This window comes from Pteropus medius, unplaced genomic scaffold (genome assembly GCF_902729225.1).
Source record: "Pteropus medius unplaced genomic scaffold, Ma_sr-lr_union100, whole genome shotgun sequence".
Taxonomy (NCBI): Eukaryota; Metazoa; Chordata; class Mammalia; order Chiroptera; family Pteropodidae; genus Pteropus; species Pteropus medius.
In genome coordinates this window covers 1,389,139-1,410,669 of record NW_024352004.1, presented here as the reverse complement: position 1 = coordinate 1,410,669, position 21,531 = coordinate 1,389,139, and the positions used below count along the sequence as shown (strand labels likewise).

The following is a 21,531-nucleotide window of genomic DNA, read 5'->3' as shown; positions in this document are numbered from 1 at the left end:
AGTGCAGCCCTGCCGTCTTCCCTGTGTCCTGGTGGGTGTGAGAACTCCGGGCCCTGCTCATCTCTTTCATAGAAACCTGCCCTGTGAAGCGGGAGGGAATGACAACCCATCCTATAGATAAAGAAACTGAGGCTCAGAGATTCAACGGGTTGTCCAGAGCAAAGCCAAGGCAGAGTCTGCACGAGAAGCCAGGTCTTTGGACTCCTGCTCCTTTTTTTTTTCCTTTTAATCGAATGAGGCTTCTGCCCCAAACCCAAGGGAAGAGCCTTTCCCCAGGTCATTGTGTTTAGAATCTCATGCTACATGCATGAGGTGAGATCGCACTGAGCCACCTGGCGTTGACACAACATGTACTGCCCAGGCCCCAGCCTTGACCCGTGACTTCAGACTCCCAGAGGGTGGGGCCAGGCATGCCTTTTCCAGTATTCTGAAGCTCGAGGACCCTGCAAGTGACACTCAGCCTGCCACTACACATAAGTGGACACATTGCCCAGGGCCGGGATAGATACGGACAGACCTGGACTCTGTCCTAAAGGTGTGCTCAGGAGACAGACAGACGCCAGCACAGTTCTGTGCCTGTGGCTAAGCTCCCAGAGGCAAAGATCACAATTCATTCCCACTCTCCCTCCTCCCGCTCCAGGCAGCACGGAACAGGCTCAGAGTCAGCGAAGAAGGTCCTGTCCCCTCCCTAGACTCCTGAGCCAGGCCCTAGGCTCTAGTGGTGGGTTTGCAGGTATTTTTTTTTTGCCTCTGGCCCCAGAGAGCTGATAGGATTTTCTGGCTGCACCTGCTTAGGTTACCACAACACGGGGAGAGTTTGGGAGAAAAGGGATAAAGACAGAGGACTGGAGAGATGGGTGATGTGCAGCTGGCTTGTTCTGTCCCCTCCCCCACCATGTGCCTCTCAAGACTTGAGGGTGTGGTTGAGGGAGGAGGACCCTACTGGGGAGTCGCCACGTCCTCTTGCTGGGGGAGGGGAAGCCCAGAGAGGAGGCCTGAGGAGTCAACCTCAGTGACCAAGAGCAGGTCAGAACTGTGTGGGTTTTACTTGGTCCCAGTAGTATGGGGCCAGAGCCCAATGAGAGACCCCAGGCACGCAGGACAGGCCACTTCCAGGAGAAGAACAGCAGGTGGGGTCCTGGCTGCCTTTTCTGTGGTCCCAGCCCCTGAAACTGTCACTCCTGGTCCTGCCACATGGATACTTTGCTCTTCAATTCTTCCTGCAGGGCAGAGCTGAGGTCTTGGGTTCCCATACCTGCCCTCCTCTCTCCCCTTCCCAACCCCAGACCCTCCCTGGTGGCTCATAGTTTCTGGCTGCTTTGCAATTTACAGCTGCTCCCATCTCCTGGGCCTGGCTCCATCAACCTTGTTGACCTGTCACGTGTGTGTGTAGGGGATGGTCCTAGCCCTAAGAATATGGCAGTGTGCTGTGTTATGTGTGTGACAAGTATTCTGGGGGATTAGTCTGCCTCTGGGGTTCTGGCCTTCTGAATCGGGGCACAGGGGACAGTAGGGGAGCTTTTGAGAGTAAGGCATAGACCCCAGACTTTCTCTGGATGTGATCTCTCCAAGTGTCCCACACCCCAAATCTATATCATGCCTAGTTTACTTGGGTGTCCCTGTCCTGAGCCCATAGTGGGTACAGGAAAAGAGAGGCTTGGGGGGACATGGACGGGGAGAAAGGGGAGCCAGGTCTGGGGGGGCAGGAAGATTACTGAAGTAAAAGAACGAGGGATGAGGGGTCTGGGATCCACGGTGAGATGGTGAGGGTCAGAGCCTGAGCTGGGAGCTGGATAGCTTCTGGGGGACAGGCTTCAAGCTGGCGGGGGATGGGCAGTTTCTGCCTCTGGACTAGGGAGAAAGCACCCCTGAGGGGATTGAGATAGTTTCCAAGGGGTTGGGGGAGGAGCCACAGCTTCTCACCTGCTGTGCATGGCAGGGTCTGAATACCTACCTGCATGAGAGGGTTAAGGGAGGAGAGGCCAGGAGGAAGCTCTTAGGATAGGGTGGGGGAGCTAGTTCCTGGCCACCTTCTCTGGGTCCTTGGAGAATGGGGGAGGGGCACAGGCATACTTATTTATGTATGTAGACATGCAGTGAGGGTGTGTGCATCCCTCTTGGTGACCAAGGCTGAAGGAAGCAGACCCAAGTGGTCAGGTGGGTAGATGGTGGTGTGGTCAGGATCCCGCTTGTCTTCCACGTGGCTGGAGGAATCCAGACACCAGTTCTTTCTGATACCACATCTGCCCAGGCCCCTTCCTCTTTGAGACACCCCTCCCCCCTCCACAAGCTTCCTCTTTCCCATCATACCATCCCTGGGCCTTGAGGGAGTTGACAGCCACTCATTGTCCTGTCTACAACAGCTCAGGCTCCAGCACCCAGCTACCCCCTTGCTTGTCCCAGTCTGTGCAGCCTACCCCTTCCCCACCCATGGCTCCAGTGCCGTCCTCTGTGGAGCCTGCTTGGTGGCTGTGTCTGGGCTTGGGATTCAGAACTTTTGGTAATCAGAGCACTGAGTGGGGCAGCCAGTGGTGTCCCTGGACACATAAAAATGCCCCAGATCTGAGGCACACCTACCGTGTCTCAGTCTGTCTCAGGCAGCACTTCCGCAGCCCTGACAGGAAATGGGCTGGAGGCTTAGTCTCCCGCCATCTCAAGGCAACTTCTTGTTTCCCTGCTGCCCTGTGCCAGCCCCGGGGTTGTGCCCCTTGGCTCCACCCACAAAGCCTTCCCAGGGCTCTGTCCCAGCAGCTCAGAGGGGACAGGATGGTAGACATGATTGCCAAGCTGACCAGGAGGCAGAGTCGGCCGCCGCGGGGACAGGTAGGGGACCTTTGCATTGAGGGCTCTGAAGGGGACAGCAGAGGAGCCTACGAGGTCAAAGGGGCTGCCAGGGGCCTCCATTTCCTGGCCCTCTCAGGAGCTGGGAAGCTGGGGTCTGGAGTAGGGCATCTCATGGAGCGTCGGAATCCTCCTTTCCTTCCTTTTCCCTTCCCCGAGGCCTTGCTTTTCTGAGGGGGTGCTGTAAAGAGTTGCTGAGAGGTGGTGAGCAGCTTGGGGGAAGAGAGGCTGGCCTGCCATCTGCTTGTGGGAGAGAACTGAAGACAAGAGAAGCACTAGGGGCTGGGAAGCTGTGTGTGGTGAGAACTGGGCCCCTCTTGGCTTTATCCTTTGTCCTGAGGTGGAAGGATACTTCCTCTTTCCCACTCATTGTCTCCTGTGTCTCTGTCATGACGGGGTCTGGGCCCCTTGGTGTCCTACTCAGGCTCCCGTCGGTGGGCTACGTCTGGGTCTTGTCTGAGCCCTCCAGGAGTTGGGGTGGGAGTGGCAGGCCTGCTTTAACCTGGTGAGCTCCCCCTTGAAGGCCAGAGAGCATGGAGGGACTGGCCCCATCTGGCCTGATCCTGGCTGAGGCTCTGCCAGAAGAAGAAAGTGCCTCTGTCTTAGCACTGTGGGGCTCTATAGAGAATTCTAGAGTTTGAAGGGGCCTCAGGGCAGCCCCAACTCCCTCACAGGACTGCCACATCCCTCACAGGGGGTGGGACTCTGCCTCCTTGCCTCCAGTGAAGGCCCCTCACTACCTTCTGGGACAGCCCCAATCCTGAGAATGAGCATCCTTCAAAGGGGCACTGCCCTCCCCGCATTTGGCCTCTGCCTCTGATCTCCAGTCTGGAGCCCCAGAGTGTGATTCTACATCTTTTCTTCCTTGTGACAGCCCTGTCATGCTGGGAGTCTAAATTTCTACCTCCTAGATCTCTTCTGTACCTACTGGGGGTGATCCCCGTCAGCCTGACCAGCCTGGGACTCCCCATGGACTCAGACCAAGGCCAACAGCCTGGCCAAGTGGAAATCCCTGCTCCAAAGAATCTGGCTCCTTCCTGGCCGGTCCACCATCCATGTGCCCTTCCCACCTGCTGTCCCAGGGATGGGCAAGACCACTGCCTCGCTGAGTCCGGCTGGGGTACGTAGGAGGTGTGTCTGGTCATCCACCTTCCTAGACTACCTCTCTCATGTCCTCCCCAGAAGTCCCTTGTTCCTGTGCTTGAATTCTCATTCTCAGGAAGTTCTTGCTCAAAGCTAACCCCAGTCTTTCCTGTAATGTCAGATGTGTTTTTTTTGCTTGTTGCTAAAGTCTGGCATGGAACTGACTGGTGTACTCAAGCAGTAAGTGCTTTTGGTGGATCTGCTGTGTGCTTTAGGGCATTGGACCACTTGCTGGGGTGGGGGTGGGGTGACTCGGGTTAATTACATTATCTTAGGTCTTGTTCTCAAGAAACTCCTGACTTTTGGGGGGCAAAGAAGGTAGACAGATTGATGGACAATGAACTGATCACTAAGGCAGAATGCCATCCAACCCCACCAGAGTAGAGTGCCAGCAGGTTAGACTTCTCTCTGCAGGGAGAAAGCCTCACCCAAGGGAGGCTTCTGAGCTGGGCGCTAACGGAGGAGCAGGATTTGGGTAGGCAGGAATGAGAGCAGGGAGTTCCAGGCTGAAGGCACAACTGGATCAAAGGCACAGAGGTAGGAAGATGCCTTCGTGTTTGGGGGAGGGTCCACAGACTGGTGTGGTCAGAATACAGTATGCCACAGGAGGGCCGTAGTGGGTGGAGAGAATGGAGAAGTGGGGTGGAAGGTCCATCTCAGCCACACAGGAGCTGGTGGGGTGAGAGACAGGAGTGATAAACTGAAGGACTGGTGTGTCCAGCTCTTCCTTCCCCCTACTCGCCTGGGACCTGCCACCCTGTGTAAAACTGCCACACCCCCTTCTCCAACAGCATTTTTGTTTTCTTGTTAGCAGCAGTCATCATTGACATGCTGTGCATGTCACCCTTCACCCTGCTTCGCCCCCTCCAGCCTCCCCCGCCATCTGCACACATGTTCAGGCTGCCAGAGCAGGGACCCATGTCCATCTCTTCACTGCTATACTCCCAGTGCCTAGAACAGTACCTGGTGCTGAGCAGGCGAATCTTTGTTGGACAAATGAATATTTTTATAGGTACCTGCCCAGGGAGAGGCCTCCTTGAGCAGTAATGCTTCCTCTCTTGAGGAATTTACAGCTTAGTGAAGGTGTTACAGCAACAGCAACTTCTGCGATTAAAAAAAAAAAAAAAAAAGTTCATTGTACAAAATGTCTCACTTCAGAAAAAAAATGTTTAAAGGAAAAAACTAAACTAATCCAATCCCCATAATTACACCACTGAGATGACCTCTATTAGCATTTTGGAGGGTTTCTAAAAAACAATTGGAATTATGCTAAGTTTACCATCTTGAAATTTGCTTTTCTCCCATAGCATTATGTCGTCTTAGAAAACACAATCTCCTTGTACTATTCTGCTGCCTGGTAGTGCGGTTAATTATCCTGCTAGAGGGCTAAAGGTGATAGGCTGTGGTGGACACACAGGAGAAATCTCGGGAAAGATCTTGAACCTGACACCTGAGCTGAGTCCTAAAGAAGGACTAGGAGTCAGCCAGGTGGGAATGGGGGGGGGGGGGGGAATGGGGCCTGGGAAGGCTGCGAAGGAGCTGAGGCCTGTAGGAGATATAGCAGAGAGGCTGGAGGCCTCCAGCAAACTCACGGAGCTGCTGGAGTTTAAAGTTCAAGGCAAGGGGTAAGGAGTGGCAGAAAATAAAGTGGAAGACTGGCCGGTGATGGGCTGCCTCTGATGCCCTGTTAGAGGCTTAGACTTTGCCCTGCAGGCAGCAGGGAGCCCTGAGGGTGTGAAGCATGACTAGGCTTGTACTTGTTTAGACCAAACCCTCCAGCCCACCTCACTTTCCTCTGGAGGAGGAAAAGGGACTCTCCTTTCTTTACCTCTCCTTCCTCCCTCCCATCTGGCTCTCCTTTGTCTTTCCTTTGTCCGGAGCTGATTCTGAGGCCTGCAAACCCCATATCCAGGAAGTTCCAGCCCCAAATCCAAAGGCAGGACTGATTCCAGTCCGGGAGCTTTCCGCGGCCAGGAAGGAAGGAGGGGTGGGGGCTCTAGGTGGGGGCTGTAGAATGCGGCAGGGTCCTGCTCCCATGTGACATAAATGGGGGCGGAGAAAGGATGGGTTCCAAGCAGCTTCTCTGTTCTTCCCCAACCTTTGACTGCCCCGTGAGTACACAGCTGGGAGAACTCTGTGTATCCATATTTTATTACTAATAAATAATTCGTGTAATTGTCCTACGCATCTGGGGTATTTTATACTTTACAAATCACTTTCAAGAACTTTTCCTCATTCTCCTTTCGCTACGATTTCTGGGTAGACATTTGGCAGCCGGCGGAACTGAGGCAGGGAGTGACTCGCTGAAGTTTGCCCAGGTGGCAAGAGGCCCGGTCGGGACCCCGGAGCTGACCAGTCTCCTTCCTCTTCTCACAGGTGGACGACCCCCCGGAGCCCGTGTACGCAAATATAGAGAGGCAGTCCCGGGCCACTTCACCGGGCGCCGCCTCAGTCCCCCACCCTGACTCGGTGTGGGAGACGCACACGGACGCGGGCACCGGGCGGCCCTACTACTACAACCCAGACACGGGCGTGACGACCTGGGAGTCACCCTTTGAGGCTGCCGAGGGTGCTGCCAGCCCGGCCACCTCCCCGACCTCGGTGGGCAGCTGCGAGAGCCCCAAGAACGAGTGGGACCAGTACTGGGATGAGGAGAGTCGCAGGGTGTTCTTCTACAACCCGTTGACGGGCGACAAGATCTGGGAGGACGAGTCCGAGGACGAGGACGAGCTGGAGATGCAGCCGGGCCTGAGCCCCGGCAGCCCCAGGGACCAAAGGGTGAGGGGCGGTCTGGGAGGGCGGGGCTGGCTTTGAGAGCCTCTCCAGGTCTACTCCCTCCATCCCGCGGACTGCGGGCCAGGGTCAGTATTGGCTCTGAGAACCTCTAACTCTGTCTTCTGCTCCCTGCAGCCCCCTACCCCCGAGACGGACTATCCCGACTCGCTAACCAGTTACCCTGAGGAGGACTATTCCCCTGCCGGCTCCTACAGTGAGCCGGGGCCAGCCTCTCCCTTGGCCACGCCCCCTGGTTGGTCTTGCCATGTGGACCCGGACGGGCAGACGCTCTACACCAACCACTTTACCCAAGAGCAGGTAGGGGCAGCCAGTAGAGGGGCCCAGACAGCCTTGGGGACACGTCCCCAACCCTTCCTTTCTCACTAGTAGCGCCCCTTAATACTAAACTGCAGCTCTTGCGCGGGCTGTGTGCCAGCCCAGGACACTGACACCTGCACTTGACTCTCCAAACTCCTTGGGGCTATATTGGTTAGAGGAACGTTTTCCTCCCCTCTCATGAGGCGAGCTGGGACCTGACCTTCCCTTTCCCCACAGTGGGTAAAGCTGGAGGACCAACATGGGAAGCCCTACTTCTACAACCCAGATGACACCTCTGTTAGGTGGGAGCTGCCCCAGGTAACCAAATGGGGAAGGGAGAGTCCTGGGGGTAAGGAGGGGATTATATGTGACAGTGTCTTTCTCACCAGGTCCCAGTTCCTGCCCCTCGAAGCATCCGCAAATCCAGCCAGGACAGTGAGACTCCAGCCCAGGCCAGCCCCCCTGAGGAGAAAGTAAGGGAAAGGGGCACACAGGCCCTGGCAGGACCCCACAGAAGAAATAGGGGGCGTTCTGGAGGTCCTGGGGGCTGGCACTGGGTCAGGCATGTCTCCCGCGTGGGCCCCAGCACTAGCCGGGGCTGAATGAACCTGCACCTCGGGCATCCCAGGCTCGGAGCTGGGTGGGGTGGAGAGCTGAGAGGGATCCTCAGCTCCAGGCACCCCGGCAGCAGCAGCTGCAAAGAGAGTTCAGGAGAAACTCAGGCTCAGCCTACACGGAGTTGCTGGTTGAAGGGAAGACCCGCATCTGTCCACCGTGATTCACCTCCTTAACTGTCTCCTCTTTCTCTTTCTCTAAGATCAAGACCCTGGACAAAGCTGGCGTGCTCCATCGCACCAAGACAGTGGACAAGGGAAAGCGGCTCCGGTGAGAGTCTGTCTGTACCCAGAGCAGGGCAGGGTGGGCCCTGATGACGATGTTAACTGAACACTCCCTATGCCAGGCTCCTGTTAATCCAGGAGGATTAACAGGAGGACGCTGAGGACACTGAGGTTACCAGAGAGATGATGGGAGTCCACCCCTCACCGTTGGGTGCCCCAAGCTGTATTAAACTCTGTGCTCTGCTCCTGGGGGGTGGGAGTAGGGGCCTCAGCTCAGGGCCTAATCCAAGCCCTGCCACCCCGCACTTCTCCACTCCCACCCAGGAAGAAGCACTGGAGTGCCTCCTGGACAGTGCTGGAGGGCGGCGTCCTGACATTCTTCAAGGATTCCAAAACCTCAGCTGCAGGCAGCCTGGTGAGGCCCAGGCCCCCGGGGCAGGGATCACCCCATCTGCTCATGACTCCTGCGTCTTTATCTGACCTAGCTTGTCAGAGGCCAGGTCTGAGAAGGTGAAACATGAATGTCAAGGGAGCTGGGCCTTTGACAGGGGGTGACAACATCACATTCACCCCAGGACAAGCACTTACAGCCACCCTGGGCGGGCAGCTGGGGACTGGGCGCCCTGCTGGAAGGGATGGGGGCTGCACACTTTTCTCCTTTCCTCTCCTGGGTGGACAGGCAGCAAAGGACCAGCCAACCCGCAGGCTCTGTGGTTAAGAAGTACCAAAATCTCTGGGTTCCAGGAACCCTTGGGCCCCCTTCCTCTAGAGCTGTGACCCCATCCTGTCACTAGAGCCAAGGGAGCCTGGTGGATTGGAGCCAGGGCGCTATGGCAGGCCTGTCTGAGCTGAGGGCGCCCTCACCCTTCCTCCGTCTCTCACAGAGGCAGCCTTCCAAGCTCTCTACTCCCGAGTACACGGTGGAGCTGAAGGGGGCCTCTCTCGCCTGGGCCCCCAAAGACAAATCCAGCAAGAAGAATGTGCTAGAGGTGAGTTGTGGAGGTGGGGAGAAGAAGAGGGGCCTTACTGGTAGGTTGGGACCCAAACTAGGCAAGCCCCAAGAAGGGAGACCTGGGGGAGAATCGGGGCTAGAATTCTCAGGGCCCAAAGCCAAGGTCGCCTCCATCTCAGAAATCCATCCACAGTATTTCTGGCACGATAGGTTCTGCAGTTTCCTCTCCAGGAGCTGAGTTCACCAGTCCTTGGACCTGGAGGGTGGTGAGGAGTAGGGGTTCTCTGGGGGATGACACTCTGTCATGCCCAGAAGGGCAGCTCTCAGCCCAGCTGCTCTGGCCTGAGACAGGAGACTCCCCGCCCCCTGGCTACTTTGACAGGCTGGGAAACCTGCTCTGTCTAGTCAGAGCTCAGCTTCCTACTGGATTGAGTCTCCAGTAAATAAACCAGGGCAGTGGACACATTTCTCAGTTCCCCAGCAGAAAAAGAGAGGCCAGGTGGGGCAAAGGCGAGGACCCTCACAGTGCCACGCCCTTCACTGTCTTCATGTTGTCTTGTTTTTAAACTACTTTTACCCTCATCTCAGTCTCCTGACAACACATATGATCAGTTGGTAAAATCCACTGAAAAGCCAGGCAAAACAAGTCGGAGAAGGGGATCAAAGTGGAGAGGGATTAGGGGATAGATGAAGCACAGATGCGTAAGTTGTTGGGTCTTAAAAAAATTCCTGGTAGCCAAAGTGAAGAGAAGGGCGATCAGTTACATGGCTCTTAATATTGGGGTGGGGGTGGGGAACATTCTCAGACCTTGAGGGAAATCAAAGCTTTTTCCTAACCTTTAGCCCCTGAAGAAATTTTTGATGGGCAGCTTCATGCTAGTTTAGTAAGGGACTCTTGGGTCTGCTTCAGATGATGAAAGCCAAAAGCATGACCTCATATCTCATGCCGAAAAAGAAATTCTGCAAAGAGCTTGAGGGTATAGTTTTCTGATGACTCACCAAGCTTCATTTATTTCTAGACGGAGGGTATCCACAGAGCAGGGTTGCAGAACTGGTTTCATCTCATAAGCTACTCTAATCTGTAGGTCTGAAGTCTTCTCCAGGCTTAGCAGAGTAGAATGCTGTGATCAGCTAGCAATGTCTGCCATGGGTGTCAAATCGAGGAGGGACATCCATTTTGCTAGGTGTGTTTCTTCCCTGAGCTAGAAGGACCTCTTTCAACCAATGCTCTAGAAAGCGTCACCTCTATGACTGGGCTTTTGATGAAACTGAATTCAGAATTAACACTTCTGAGTTGTCTTTTCTGGCAAGGACTGGAAGGCAGATGGTACCCCCTGGAAGCTCCTCAAGCCGATGGGAAGGCTGGCAGTCCTGAATGAAAGTTGAGGAGCCGCCTCCTGGCTGGCAGGTTCCAGCCTTCCCTCTACTCAGGAGTGGCCTACAGGCAACTCTAAGATTTTTCTCCAGAGACAACCACCAATTCTATACCATGGCCAGGTTAGCTGGGCCTGGCAAGATTTTACAGCTGCTGTTCCTAGTCACCCCAGAGCCACAGAAAACTTCAGTAATAGTCCTCCGAAAACAGTTGGTTTGGGACAGCAGAGCTCACCTGTCCATTCAACAGGATAAACGTTTTGTGAAATATATTGCTATGTAACTATATGGCTTTGCCTTCTGCACGAAACTTTCAAAATATGAATCAATTATGTTTTGAGAGAGCTTCCAAAAATAATAATTGTTTTAGAAGCATCGTTAGGCTATTCTCTGGGATAATAGAGGTGGAACTCTGTCAGCTTAGAGTGGGGCTGTGCTAGCTGCCTGCTGAAGGTTTACTATTCTTTGTCGGGATGGGGGGTGGGGTGGAACATGCATTATCTTCTTTTTAAAATTTTTAAAAGCAGTTTAAATAGCATTCAAGTCTAAGTTTAAAAGGTGGGCAGTCAAAGATTCTATGATTCTAGAAGTTGTATCCTGTTGTCCGCCGACTCTGGCTCTCACTGGACCCAGGGGGCACGGTTGTTGTGAGCTGGCACAACCAGACGTTCACATTAACCTTGAACTCTTGGTCCTCACTCAGAGCCAGAGGCTGATGAGAGATCTGTCCAAGTTGCCGACCACCTCACTCTGTTCTTCGGAGATTTGTTAGGGAATAAGGACACTCGACAGCAGTCAGTTTGCAGATGAGCCTGGGCTGTTGATATCTGCTGGCTTCTCAAAAGTATAAAATAGTGGCTTTGGAAACCCAAACTCTGGGGCTCCTTAAGGAAGAATATGGCCTGTGGTCAGGATGAAGCATCCAGCAGACTTGTAGGGCAGTACTTCCTCCAGCTCACAGACCTCTCCAAACCATGTACATGTTTCCTTGGAGTGAATAAGAGTAAGTGGGTTGGTGCTCCCAACCTGCTAGTCAGAAAGAGCTTTGAGCAGTCAGAAAGCTTTCCCCTTGGGTTTTGTTCAATTTGTGTTTCTTGATAAAGATGGCTCTAAGAGGATGCATTGCCCAGGCCGGAGGGTGGGAGAGGGGTAGGACTTGTGGCTGCAAAAGGGAGACAACACTCCTAGGTCCCCAGTGTGTATATGGGGTGGAGGGAATGCTTGATTTCTCTGGGATCAGCCATGATCTGCCGTCAGGGCCTTTCTTCCTAATATTTTCTTCATTGTTAATTCTAGTGACAAGGGCCTCCACAGGGAGTTTCTTTCATTGCCTTTTTTTGCTGGCCAGTGCTCTGGGCAAGGCCTGCCATGTTCTGTGGTTCACGAGGAGGTGGGATGGGCATGGAAAAGTGTACCAGACAATTGAGCCATGCAGATCTGGTTCACTCAGATCTTTCCTCCATCATGCACTAGTTTTGTATCAACAAGGCCATTGTGTAAAGTCACTGAGCCTCAGTTTGCTTATCTGTAACAGAGATGTTGTCACCTACTGCTTTTAATGACGTAGAACATCTTGACCTGGGGTGAGACCCTTGTTCCATTAGGCTCTGAGTTCCTGGGGACAGGGATAGACCCAAGGAACCAGAGGTGACTGAGTGATTTGTGTCCCTCCAGCTGCGGAGCCGAGATGGCTCAGAGTACCTGATCCAGCACGATTCGGAGGCCATCATCAGCACCTGGCACAAAGCCATTGCCCAGGGCATCCAGGAGCTGGTAGGCAGAGCCTGGGGCCTCCAGGGCTGGTGGGGGAGGGGATGGCTGGCCATTATGCAGGGCAGCTGTGCCTACTGTGGGTGGAGCCCTCTACTTAGGCACTGGGAGCTCCATGGCACCAGTGGGTAGTGCCCCTCCCTACGGATGCAGTCCCCCCTCATGGCTGGATGGCAAAAGAGCTGTTGAAGAAACAGCCTTTCTTAAGTATGTGAATCCAGCCTCTGAGGATGGCCCTGCAGGACTCTCCAGGTAGGGGTGGAGGCACGTCCTACATGGATGTCCCATTTCAAGGGAGGCAGGAGGAAAAGAAAATATCTAAGAAACAGCCTGAGCTGGAACGACAGGCTGAAACTAGAAGATAAAACTTAAAAGGGTTGAATTGAAGAGTCTATCATTCAAAATATCAAGTGCATAAGTAGAGGTAGGACAGGCCCCATCTGACAGCTATTTACCTGGAAACACCTTGGGCTTTTTGACCCTTCATTCCCTAGGAGCCAACATTGGGTGTAGTGTTTGGCTATACTACTAGAGGTAGGAATCCAGATTCAGGGAGGTGATGCTGGTGTAGTTGTTGGTAATGCTCAGGTCGCAGCTGGAACTGCAAGCTCAAAACTGGGAGCCGCATAGGGAGGAATCTGACCTAGTGGGGTGTGTACAGAGTTGCTGAGTAAAAATATAGGAAAAAGGGGCCAGGAACTGGGAGGTGGGTAGGGCAGAACAAGATGACTGTCTCCAACACCTGAGGGGCTCTATGCAGCTAAGGGAGGTGAATGTTCTGAGGGTCCCTGGTGGAGGCGAGAGGAGTTAACCTGGTTAAGGGAAGAGTGAAATCTGCGGGGATGGGGTTGAGGGTATCGCCAGGCCTGCTGGGAGGGCACTTTGGGTCCTTCACCCTAACCCCAGAAGGATCCTCAGCTGGCCCCAGGCTGTCTCTCTCAGGCTGTGCGATTCTAGTCCGCAGACCTTCCCCCGGAGGAGGAAAGCGAGAGCAGCAGTGTGGACTTTGGGTCCAGTGAGCGCCTGGGAAGCTGGCGGGAGGATGAGGCGCGGCCCGGAGCAGGTGTGCGTGGGGACAGGGGTGGGGTAGGGGATGGAGGGCATCTTTTGGGGGGTGGTAACGATCAGGCTGGGGCCTACCGGGCCACCCCGGTGCCACCGACTGACTCGCCCCGCATTCCCTGCGGTAGCTGCGCCCACCCTGAACCCTGGGAGCCAGGAGAGAGACTTGAGCAAGGTCCGGCACAAGCTCCGCAAGTTCCTGCTGAGGCGGCCCACGCTGCAGTCGCTGCGGGAGAAGGGCTACATCAAAGGTACTGGAGGGACCGGGCGAGCGGGGCGCCTGCGGGCTCTGGGGCGCGCGGCGCTGATGGGCCTCTCCCCTAGACCAGGTGTTCGGCTGCGCACTGGCCGAGCTGTGTGAGCGCGAGAGGAGCCCGGTGCCGCGCTTCGTGCAGCAGTGCATCCGCGCCGTGGAGGCCCGCGGTACGTATGCGGCGGGCTGGGTGGGCCTCCGAGCGCCTGACGGCCTCCTTCCAGGACCCCATGATGGGGACACCCCGGGTGGGCGCAGGGGTGCGGGGGGTGGAGGGAAAGACCGGGAGCTCCTAAGTAGGGATCATAGATGGGGCTTTAGCCCCATCCCATTAAACCCAGAGTCAGCGCCTCTCTCTCTCCAGGGCTAGACATCGACGGGCTGTACCGCATCAGCGGAAACCTGGCCACCATCCAGAAGCTGCGTTACAAGGTGGACCACGGTGAGGCCTGTCCCCAGACCCTGCCCCAGGGCCTGAAGGCACGAAGGGGTGCTGACCTTTTTTTCCTCTCGTTCCCTCCCCCGACCCCCGCTTGCCTCAGATGAGCGTCTTGACCTGGACGACGGGCGCTGGGAAGACGTCCACGTTATCACTGGTGCCCTGAAGCTCTTCTTTCGAGAGCTGCCGGAGCCCCTCTTCCCCTTCTCGCACTTCCGCCAGTTCATCGCAGCCATCAGTAAGTGCCCGGGAGACGGGGCAGATGGGGTAGGGGTGCAGCTGGTCTGCCTCGGGCATCGCCTTGGCCAGGACCCCCTCGGTTCCCTTCGCCTAGCCGACCCTCTCTCTCCCTCTGACCCTTCCCGTCCCCAGAGCTGCAGGACCACGCCCAGCGCAGCCGCTTTGTGCGGGACCTGGTGCGTTCGCTGCCCGCCCCCAACCACGACACCCTGCGGCTGCTCTTCCAGCACCTGTGCCGGTGAGCGGGCAAGCTGCGGGAATGGGGAGGTGGACCCTGGCGGGATCCCCCCAGCCTCCTCCAGCTCTGTGCCCTGATTCCATCCCACCCCAACCCCGCTGCAGGGTGGTCGAGCGCGGCGAACAGAACCGCATGTCCGTGCAGAGCGTGGCCATAGTGTTCGGGCCCACGCTGCTGCGGCCGGAGACAGAGGAAACCAGCATGTCCATGACCATGGTGTTCCAGAACCAGGTGGTGGAGCTCATCCTGCAGCAGTGCTCAGACATCTTCCTGCCGCACTGACCCCCACTGCTGGCGCTGGGGACACTGGACTGGGGGAACGATGGTGGTCTTAGGACGCCACAGAAGCTGGAGGCCACACGACTGGACTCTATTTCTGAGACTCTCGGCCTCCCACCTGTCTCCAGGCCGCTGCGAACTCTGCACCCCTCGGTTCTGAGGGTATAGTGACCCCTGGTGGGCAATTCACAAAATGTGATTTTTTTTTCCCCTCATCTGTCCTGTTTTGAAGTTAATCGGGTTCTGTTCTTTATTACAGCACCACCTACTGTGCCTGTGCGAGAGTGTGGGGGTGGGTGAGGTTGTTTTCTGGGACGGCCCATGCCCCATGCTGGGAAGAGGAATTTGGGTGAGGGGCTTCCTGGCTTCCTCAGGCCTGCACCTGGTTGAAGCCTGCACCGAGACCCTCTGGGGTCCCTGGCACTGTGCGGTTCATGAAGCAGCCACCGACAACTTCCCTGCTGCGGAAATAGGACTGACCCTTGGCCTCCAGCATGGGGAGCTGAACGTGCCTTCCCCTCAGGCCTCAGGGCTGAAACTCCGGCCCCGCCCTCTCACTGGCTGGCTATGGACCATTTTCATCTGCTTTCTCGTTTGGCCTTCCGGGCCTCTGCCCCACCTGACCCATTTGTGTTCTGTGCAAGGGTTCTTCCTATTCACTAAATGTGTGCCCTGCACCTACCACCTGACATGTACCATTTCTATGCACAATACTATTTTACAGATGAGAAAACTAGGGCTTGAAGAGGCAAAGTGACATGTGCATGGTCCAGTGGGTGATCTGACTACCCACCTCAGGCTCCTCTCACACCAGGGCACAGCCTCCTGAGAGGGTGAAGTGGAGTCTTTAGGCTACCCTCCCCTCCACCAACCACAGAATGAGCTTATGGATAAAGCAAAAGAAACTAAGCTGGGTGGGTTCTGTCTGGGCTTGGGGAGGTCCCTGAAGGCGAGGAGGGAACCCACCCAGCTGTTTTTCCCTGGTGAGGAGGGGAAATAGCACTGGCAGGAGCGCCTAGCTCCTCTCAGCTCTCTGGCTGTCAAGTATGCCTACCTGGTACCTACTTTGCCACATAGAGCTGGGAGAGGCCTGCAGGGTGGGGGGAAGGAAAGCATAACCTCAGTAAAGGAAGTATGGGCCCTGGAGTCAGCAGCCCCTCTTCCCTCATACACAAACCACCTCAGTTTATGGGTCTCAGCCCCCTGCTCCATCCACCCATTCATTTATTCAACAAGCAATAATAGCTAATATTTATTGACATTTGCACCATGCCAAGCATTTTACTTGGATTCTCTCATTTGTTTCTCACAGCCTATATTTATTATCTGCTCTTCTGTGCCAGGCTCTGGGGCAGGGGAGCTGCACATTGCCTCCCTGGTGGAGTTTACGGTCTGGCGGGTGAGGCTGACCCAAGCCCACCCCTAATGCCAGTGGGATTGGGGCAAGAGTACAAATGGAGGCCTCATACGTCGACATAAAGTTATAAACCAAGCTAACAGCTGTTCAATAAAATATGTTCTATTCTCCCACTTTGACAAGTACCTTTTCATACTGACCTGGAGGGCCAAGTTCTAGTGTAAACTTTTTGGACTCTTTCGAATTCTCTGCCTAAATACGATGGCATGAGAAGAGTTTCCCACTTGCAGAGCTATCCTACCCCAAGGAGAGGTTCACGTGCACACACGTGTGGACACTCCAGGCCACGAGTGCAAACTGCCAAAACCCCTGGCAACCTGCTGCCCTACATGATCCATCCTTGAGAGGATGAGCCCAGGGCCATTTGTGCAGGGGATTCTGGATTTCTGCATATCAGGAGCATGGTCTAAAGGGAAGGGCCTGGGTTCTAAAGGGGCCCCACAAATTCCTCGTCCTGTGGGGAGAGGCACAGAGAAGGTACATGGCTGGGCAGGGACCCCCTCATCTAGGCCTAAGGGCAGAACCAGACATATATTAAACAGCTGATTACTTGGTGCTCTGAAGCAGGGTACTCTGAAAGTGTGTCACTGGGATGTGACTGTCCTCCAGGAACACAAGATACAGCTGCAGAACCCACATTTGAGCCAGCACTAAAGAATGAAGAGGGGTCAACAAGTTGAGGAATTAAAGGAAGAGTGTCTAGTCAGAGGGAACAGATATGCGCAAAGGCTCTGCAGCAGGAAGGCTTGTGGGGAGAACAGAATCTAAGACCATTGTGGTGGGAGCCTAGAAATCCAGTGGGCATGGGTGCGATGTGATGCCAGAGAGGCTGGCAGAGGACACAGTGCACAGGGCATTATGGGCCACAACGAATGGGGTCCTATGGCACCCACTGGTCATCAGGACAACAACAAGAAGATCTCTGGGCAGGGAGGTCTTGGGAAGTGTCAGCTCAGTGTTAAGATATTCCCACCTACCTCAGAGACTTGTGTGTATGCAATACACATGGCCCAGAACCTGGAGCAGGAGCATTTGTGAACTCTCCGTGGTTTTCATCCTGGGCCCTGGGGTGAGATAGCCTCTGTGGTGGAACCAGTGGGAGCCAGACACGAAAGTGTCCTGGAGGAGCCCCAGGGTACAGCTAGAATATTTGGTGGGCAGGACAGCACGTTGGACAGTGACTCACTTCTCAGAGCTCCAGAGCAGCCTTTTTTTTCAAGACTTTGGCCTGAGTCCCAGCAGCACTAAGGGAAAGGTACTTTGTCCTTTTGAGGGCCAGAACATCAGAGGTGGAAAAAGTACCCCCTTCAGGCCAGTACAGGAGAAGACCCATTGAGATCATCAAGCAAGGCCCCTCTGCCAGGCAGAACTGGGGCTATGAGGTCCAGTTCTCCTGCCCCACTCACTCCCTGCCCCACCCCACCACCTCCAGGGGATATTCTGTCGCCAGCCTCAGCAGACTGTTTGGTTTATTAAGGAAGTCGGCAGATTTCCTTTCATGGGCATCACCCTGTGCATCCCAAAGGTGCCACTAGGTTGAGAAGAGCAGATGGATATGTCCAGGGATTTTTTTCTTTTTATAAACTTTTTATTTTGAAAGAACTATTGACTCAAAAGAAGTCATATAAATAGTACAGAGAAGTCCATGTACCCATCACTTAGCCTCCCTTGATTGTGACAACTTGTTTATGTTTTGTTTTGTTTCTATGTCTTTGTGCATAATTTCATGGCATTTTATCATATACATAGATTTATATAACCGCAATCAAGATATAGAATTGTTCCATTGCCTTAAAAGCAGTCCCTTATGCCACCCCTTTATAGCCACACCTTCCTTCCCCTTCCCTAAGTCCTGGCAATCTTGTCTGCTCTCCATCTCTATAATTCTGTCGTTCCGACAAAGTTACATAGATGAAATCATAAAATATGTAACCTTTTGAGACTGGCTTTCTGACCTTCGTCTTGGTGGGGCTCCTAACCACCTCCCTGCCACTGAAAGAGGCCCCAGGTGTGTTTAGGCCATGAGAGTCAGGGTGGGCCGCGGGATTGAGGAATTGGAGTGTTGACGCATAACTGCCAGTAGGGGGCGCCAGAGGTCTTTTTTGTCCAAGGGGTTTATTCTCAAAAGTGAACGCAGAGGGCTCCAGAGAACTTTGGGGCTGCTGTGCGCGTGGACCAAGGGAACCCTGAAGTCTTGTCCCCCTCCAGGTTCCAGTCCCCAAGTTTCAGTGCATCCCTGAGCTCCAAGGCTGGGGGATGAGGCTGACGACGTGTAGTGGAGGAAGAGGCAAGGCGGGCCTGAACCCGTAGGAGGTGGGATGACGTGGTGCAGAGGGAGAGGCCTCTGGCTCTGCGCTGGCCCAGGGCTCCTGCTCCTAGGGTGGTTCTGAGCTCAGGCTGCCAGGCTGGGCCTTGGCGCCTCTGCCCCGTCCATCCCTCCCCATCCCTGATAATTGCCCTCAGTTCCTTGCCCACTTCTCCCAAGATAACACTCCCAAGCCCCTGGAGCGTGTGCTAAGCCCTCTGTACCCATACTCTACATCCCTCTCTTGCACTGCGGCATGCGCCCATCTGCTGACTCAGGCCTTATCCAGCAGGCACTGGGCTGTGTGGAGCTGGCATTCTCCAGTCTTTGTGAAACGTGTAGAGTGGGCACTTACTGGGATGGGCACCTGCTAACCGCTAGGGGAGGGGAAGAGAAGCCCCCCGGCAGCGTTCCCAGGGGCTCTGGCTCCTGCCTGCTCGGTGGTACAGTGCGCAGTGGCAAACACTCTAGGAGAAACCTGCGATGGCCCCATTGCCTTCCAAATTCAGCCCACTCTCTTGGCATGACCTCAACTCCGTCCCAGGCTTCTTGTCCCCAAGTGCTTGCAGATGCCCGGCTGCCAAAATGGTGCCAAGCAGCTTCCACATCCTTGTTCAAGCCCTTTCCCCTTTGTCAAGGGCCCCTGCTCTCATTCTCTAGCTCCAGGACCACTCTCCAGGAAGCCTTCTCCAGTGCCTAACACATAGTAGGTCCAAAAAGTGAGTGCTCCCATAACATGTCATCTGTACTTCCATAATAGAATCTTTTTAATGTGGCCTTGCCTAAGAATCTGTAGTTTACACATCCGCTTTCCCCAGAGACTTCTCATTCATCTCTTATTTCCTGGAGCCTGGCATTTGGAAGGGTTAGGCTAAGTAAAGTTTGATTGAATAAATGAATGAGTGCATCAGTGACAGACCTTTGAAACCCTCTTCCTGTGACCAGCTTCTGCCCTCCAACCCCTCTGATTATTCCTAGGATGTTCTCTTTGCTGGCACTTGTTCCCCTGCTGCCTCTAACACTGGCATTCCACCTCACCCTCTGCCAGGCTTACTCTGCCCTTCTTCCTTGGCAAGCTCACCTACTCTGACTGACAGCTTTAACTGCTGTACTTGCTCTAAGCCCAGAGCCCTGAGCCCTGCGTATACCTTGCTTGTCCTCATTTGTCTTTCCAACTATCTATCTTTGCCACAAACATTAAGTTCCATGAGAGCAGGAATTTTATCTGTCTGATCAACTGCTGCACCCCTGGCACCCGTACATGCTTAGCAAATATTTGTGAAATGAATCTCCTTCTGAGATCCTGTGAACAGTTCAAATTCAACACATTCCAGATTAATTTCATTATCTCTTCCTTCCCCATAATTTGCTTCTCCGGTCTTTGCTACCTCTGTCCTCTTAGTCATCCAATTTAGAAATCCCACAGTCACCCCCGACATCTTTTACTCCCTTGGCACATCGCTCAGCCACTCATTGCCTAGATACTACTGCCTATCTTTCCTGTTCCCATATCCACCCCAGTCCCTGGCACATCGCTAGTATGGACCCTTGACATTGACCACCTGGACCTGCTCAGCCTCTCCTAACTTGAGTTCCTTACCTCCGTTTTTGCTTTTCTTCACATTGCCACCTGAATGATTTTTCTAAAACATCAATCTCATTATGTCGACCCATAGTTAAAACCCTCATCGCATCCACATCCTTGACTGTTGTATTTCCCAAAGTGTAGAGCTCAGACAGTGGGTGGCAGGTGCAATAATCATAGGAGGTTCAAGGACAAAGGGTGGGGAAGGGTGACACGAGAAGTTGTAAAATGAGGTTATTTCTTTGCTGATTCTTTCCAGCCTTCTGAAGACCTGGAGGAGAAAGTCTCCGTGTGGTGCCAGAATGTTTTCGACACCTGTTTTTCCCTTGCTAATCTCTGAACACAGATCAGGACTCTAGCCATGCTGCCAGCCACAGATATTTAGCTAGAATATAATCATATTGTCTTATTTTTATATTATTTATTTTACAGGTACCTTCTACCTATGACATGCGATATTGGGTTTTTTAGTTATGGTAATAATGGTTTATAAAATAAATTGATTTAGGAAAAGATATTGCAAATCATATATCCGTCAAAGGACTAACATATATAAAGAACTCTTACTTACCAATGAGAAGAATCAATAGAAATTAAAAAATCAAATAGCAAAATGAGCAAAAGACTTAAACACTTCATAAAAAGAGGATATATAAGTAGGCAATACACAGATGAAAAGTGCCCAACTATATAAGTCATCAGGAAAATGTGAATTGAAGCCACAATTTGATAGCCCTGTATACCCACCAAGACTAAAACGAAAGACTTTCAGTATCAAATGTTGGCAAGGATGTGGAGCAATCGGAGCGCTGATTCACTGATAATGAGGATGTAATTTCCAACAACTACTTTGAGAAACTGGCCAAATCTACTAAAGCTGAGCATACCCATCCTACCTTCTGACCCAGGAATTCAACTCTTGGGTAGCCAACAGAAATGAGCACATGCGTTCACCAAGAGTAATGCACAGGCATGTTCATAGCAGCTTTCTTCAATGATAGCCAAAAATTGAAAACAATCTATATGTCAGCAGTAGAATGGATAAATACATTCTGGTATATTCACATAATGGAATACTATGTCAAAGTGAGAACGAATAAATTAAGCTATACAAGTGTTGAGCCAGACACACACATCACACACACAACACATCACAATACACACACACACACACACAAAAGAACAGTCTTTCTGGTTCCATTTATATGAAGTTCGAAAGCAAACAAAACTAATTTATGTTGTTACATGTTAGAGAGTGGTTACCTTGTGGGGCTGGGAGGAGGCACAAGGCCAGCTGCTGGGGGAATGGCTCATAATATTCTTTTTTAATCTGGGTGAAAAATGTGTTTGTTACAGGGGTGAAAAGTAATTGATTTGTGTATTTCTTCATATGTATGTTATACATCATGAAAAATTTGCTTAAATTTAAGTTTTTAAAAATTGAAACATTTAAAGACAAGCATTAAGAAAATGAAAGTCTGAGGATATGACAGGTCTCTCGAAAGTGGAGTGCAAATGGCAGGTGTTCGGGGCACTCTGCCCTCTAGAACCAAGTCCAAATGGCCATCCCTGGCTCCTCAGAGCCTGGGTGTGGTGGTTAGCAGCACAGAGTTTACACCTGAGCTCTGCCACTGACTGTAGGACTTGAAACAAGTTACCTAGCCTCTCTGAGCACCAGCTTCTTCATCTATAAAATCATCT

The 21,531-nt window shown here is 53.3% G+C and overlaps 1 protein-coding gene across 4 annotated transcripts in view; it reads left to right on the top strand.

Annotated features, from left to right (window-relative positions):
- Positions 1-16,056, top strand: part of ARHGAP27 (Rho GTPase activating protein 27) — a 28,223-nt gene extending 12,167 nt beyond the window's left edge. For 3 of the 4 annotated variants that reach the window (XM_039846793.1, XM_039846794.1, XM_039846796.1), the window contains 15 exons: positions 6,361-6,762; positions 6,895-7,077; positions 7,315-7,395; positions 7,467-7,550; positions 7,895-7,962; positions 8,241-8,331; positions 8,801-8,905; positions 11,917-12,015; positions 12,970-13,075; positions 13,203-13,325; positions 13,399-13,497; positions 13,692-13,769; positions 13,870-14,004; positions 14,139-14,244; positions 14,349-16,056. In XM_039846793.1, coding sequence (XP_039702727.1) covers positions 6,361-6,762; positions 6,895-7,077; positions 7,315-7,395; positions 7,467-7,550; positions 7,895-7,962; positions 8,241-8,331; positions 8,801-8,905; positions 11,917-12,015; positions 12,970-13,075; positions 13,203-13,325; positions 13,399-13,497; positions 13,692-13,769; positions 13,870-14,004; positions 14,139-14,244; positions 14,349-14,526 — 1,938 coding nt within the window. In that variant the 3' untranslated portion in view covers positions 14,527-16,056. Of the gene's footprint in view, positions 1-2,645; positions 2,824-6,360; positions 6,763-6,894; positions 7,078-7,314; positions 7,396-7,466; positions 7,551-7,894; positions 7,963-8,240; positions 8,332-8,800; positions 8,906-11,916; positions 12,016-12,969; positions 13,076-13,202; positions 13,326-13,398; positions 13,498-13,691; positions 13,770-13,869; positions 14,005-14,138; positions 14,245-14,348 lie in introns of those variants that run through there. The other variant, XM_039846795.1, reaches the window with a different exon arrangement.
- The last annotated feature ends 5,475 nt before the right edge of the window (positions 16,057-21,531 follow it).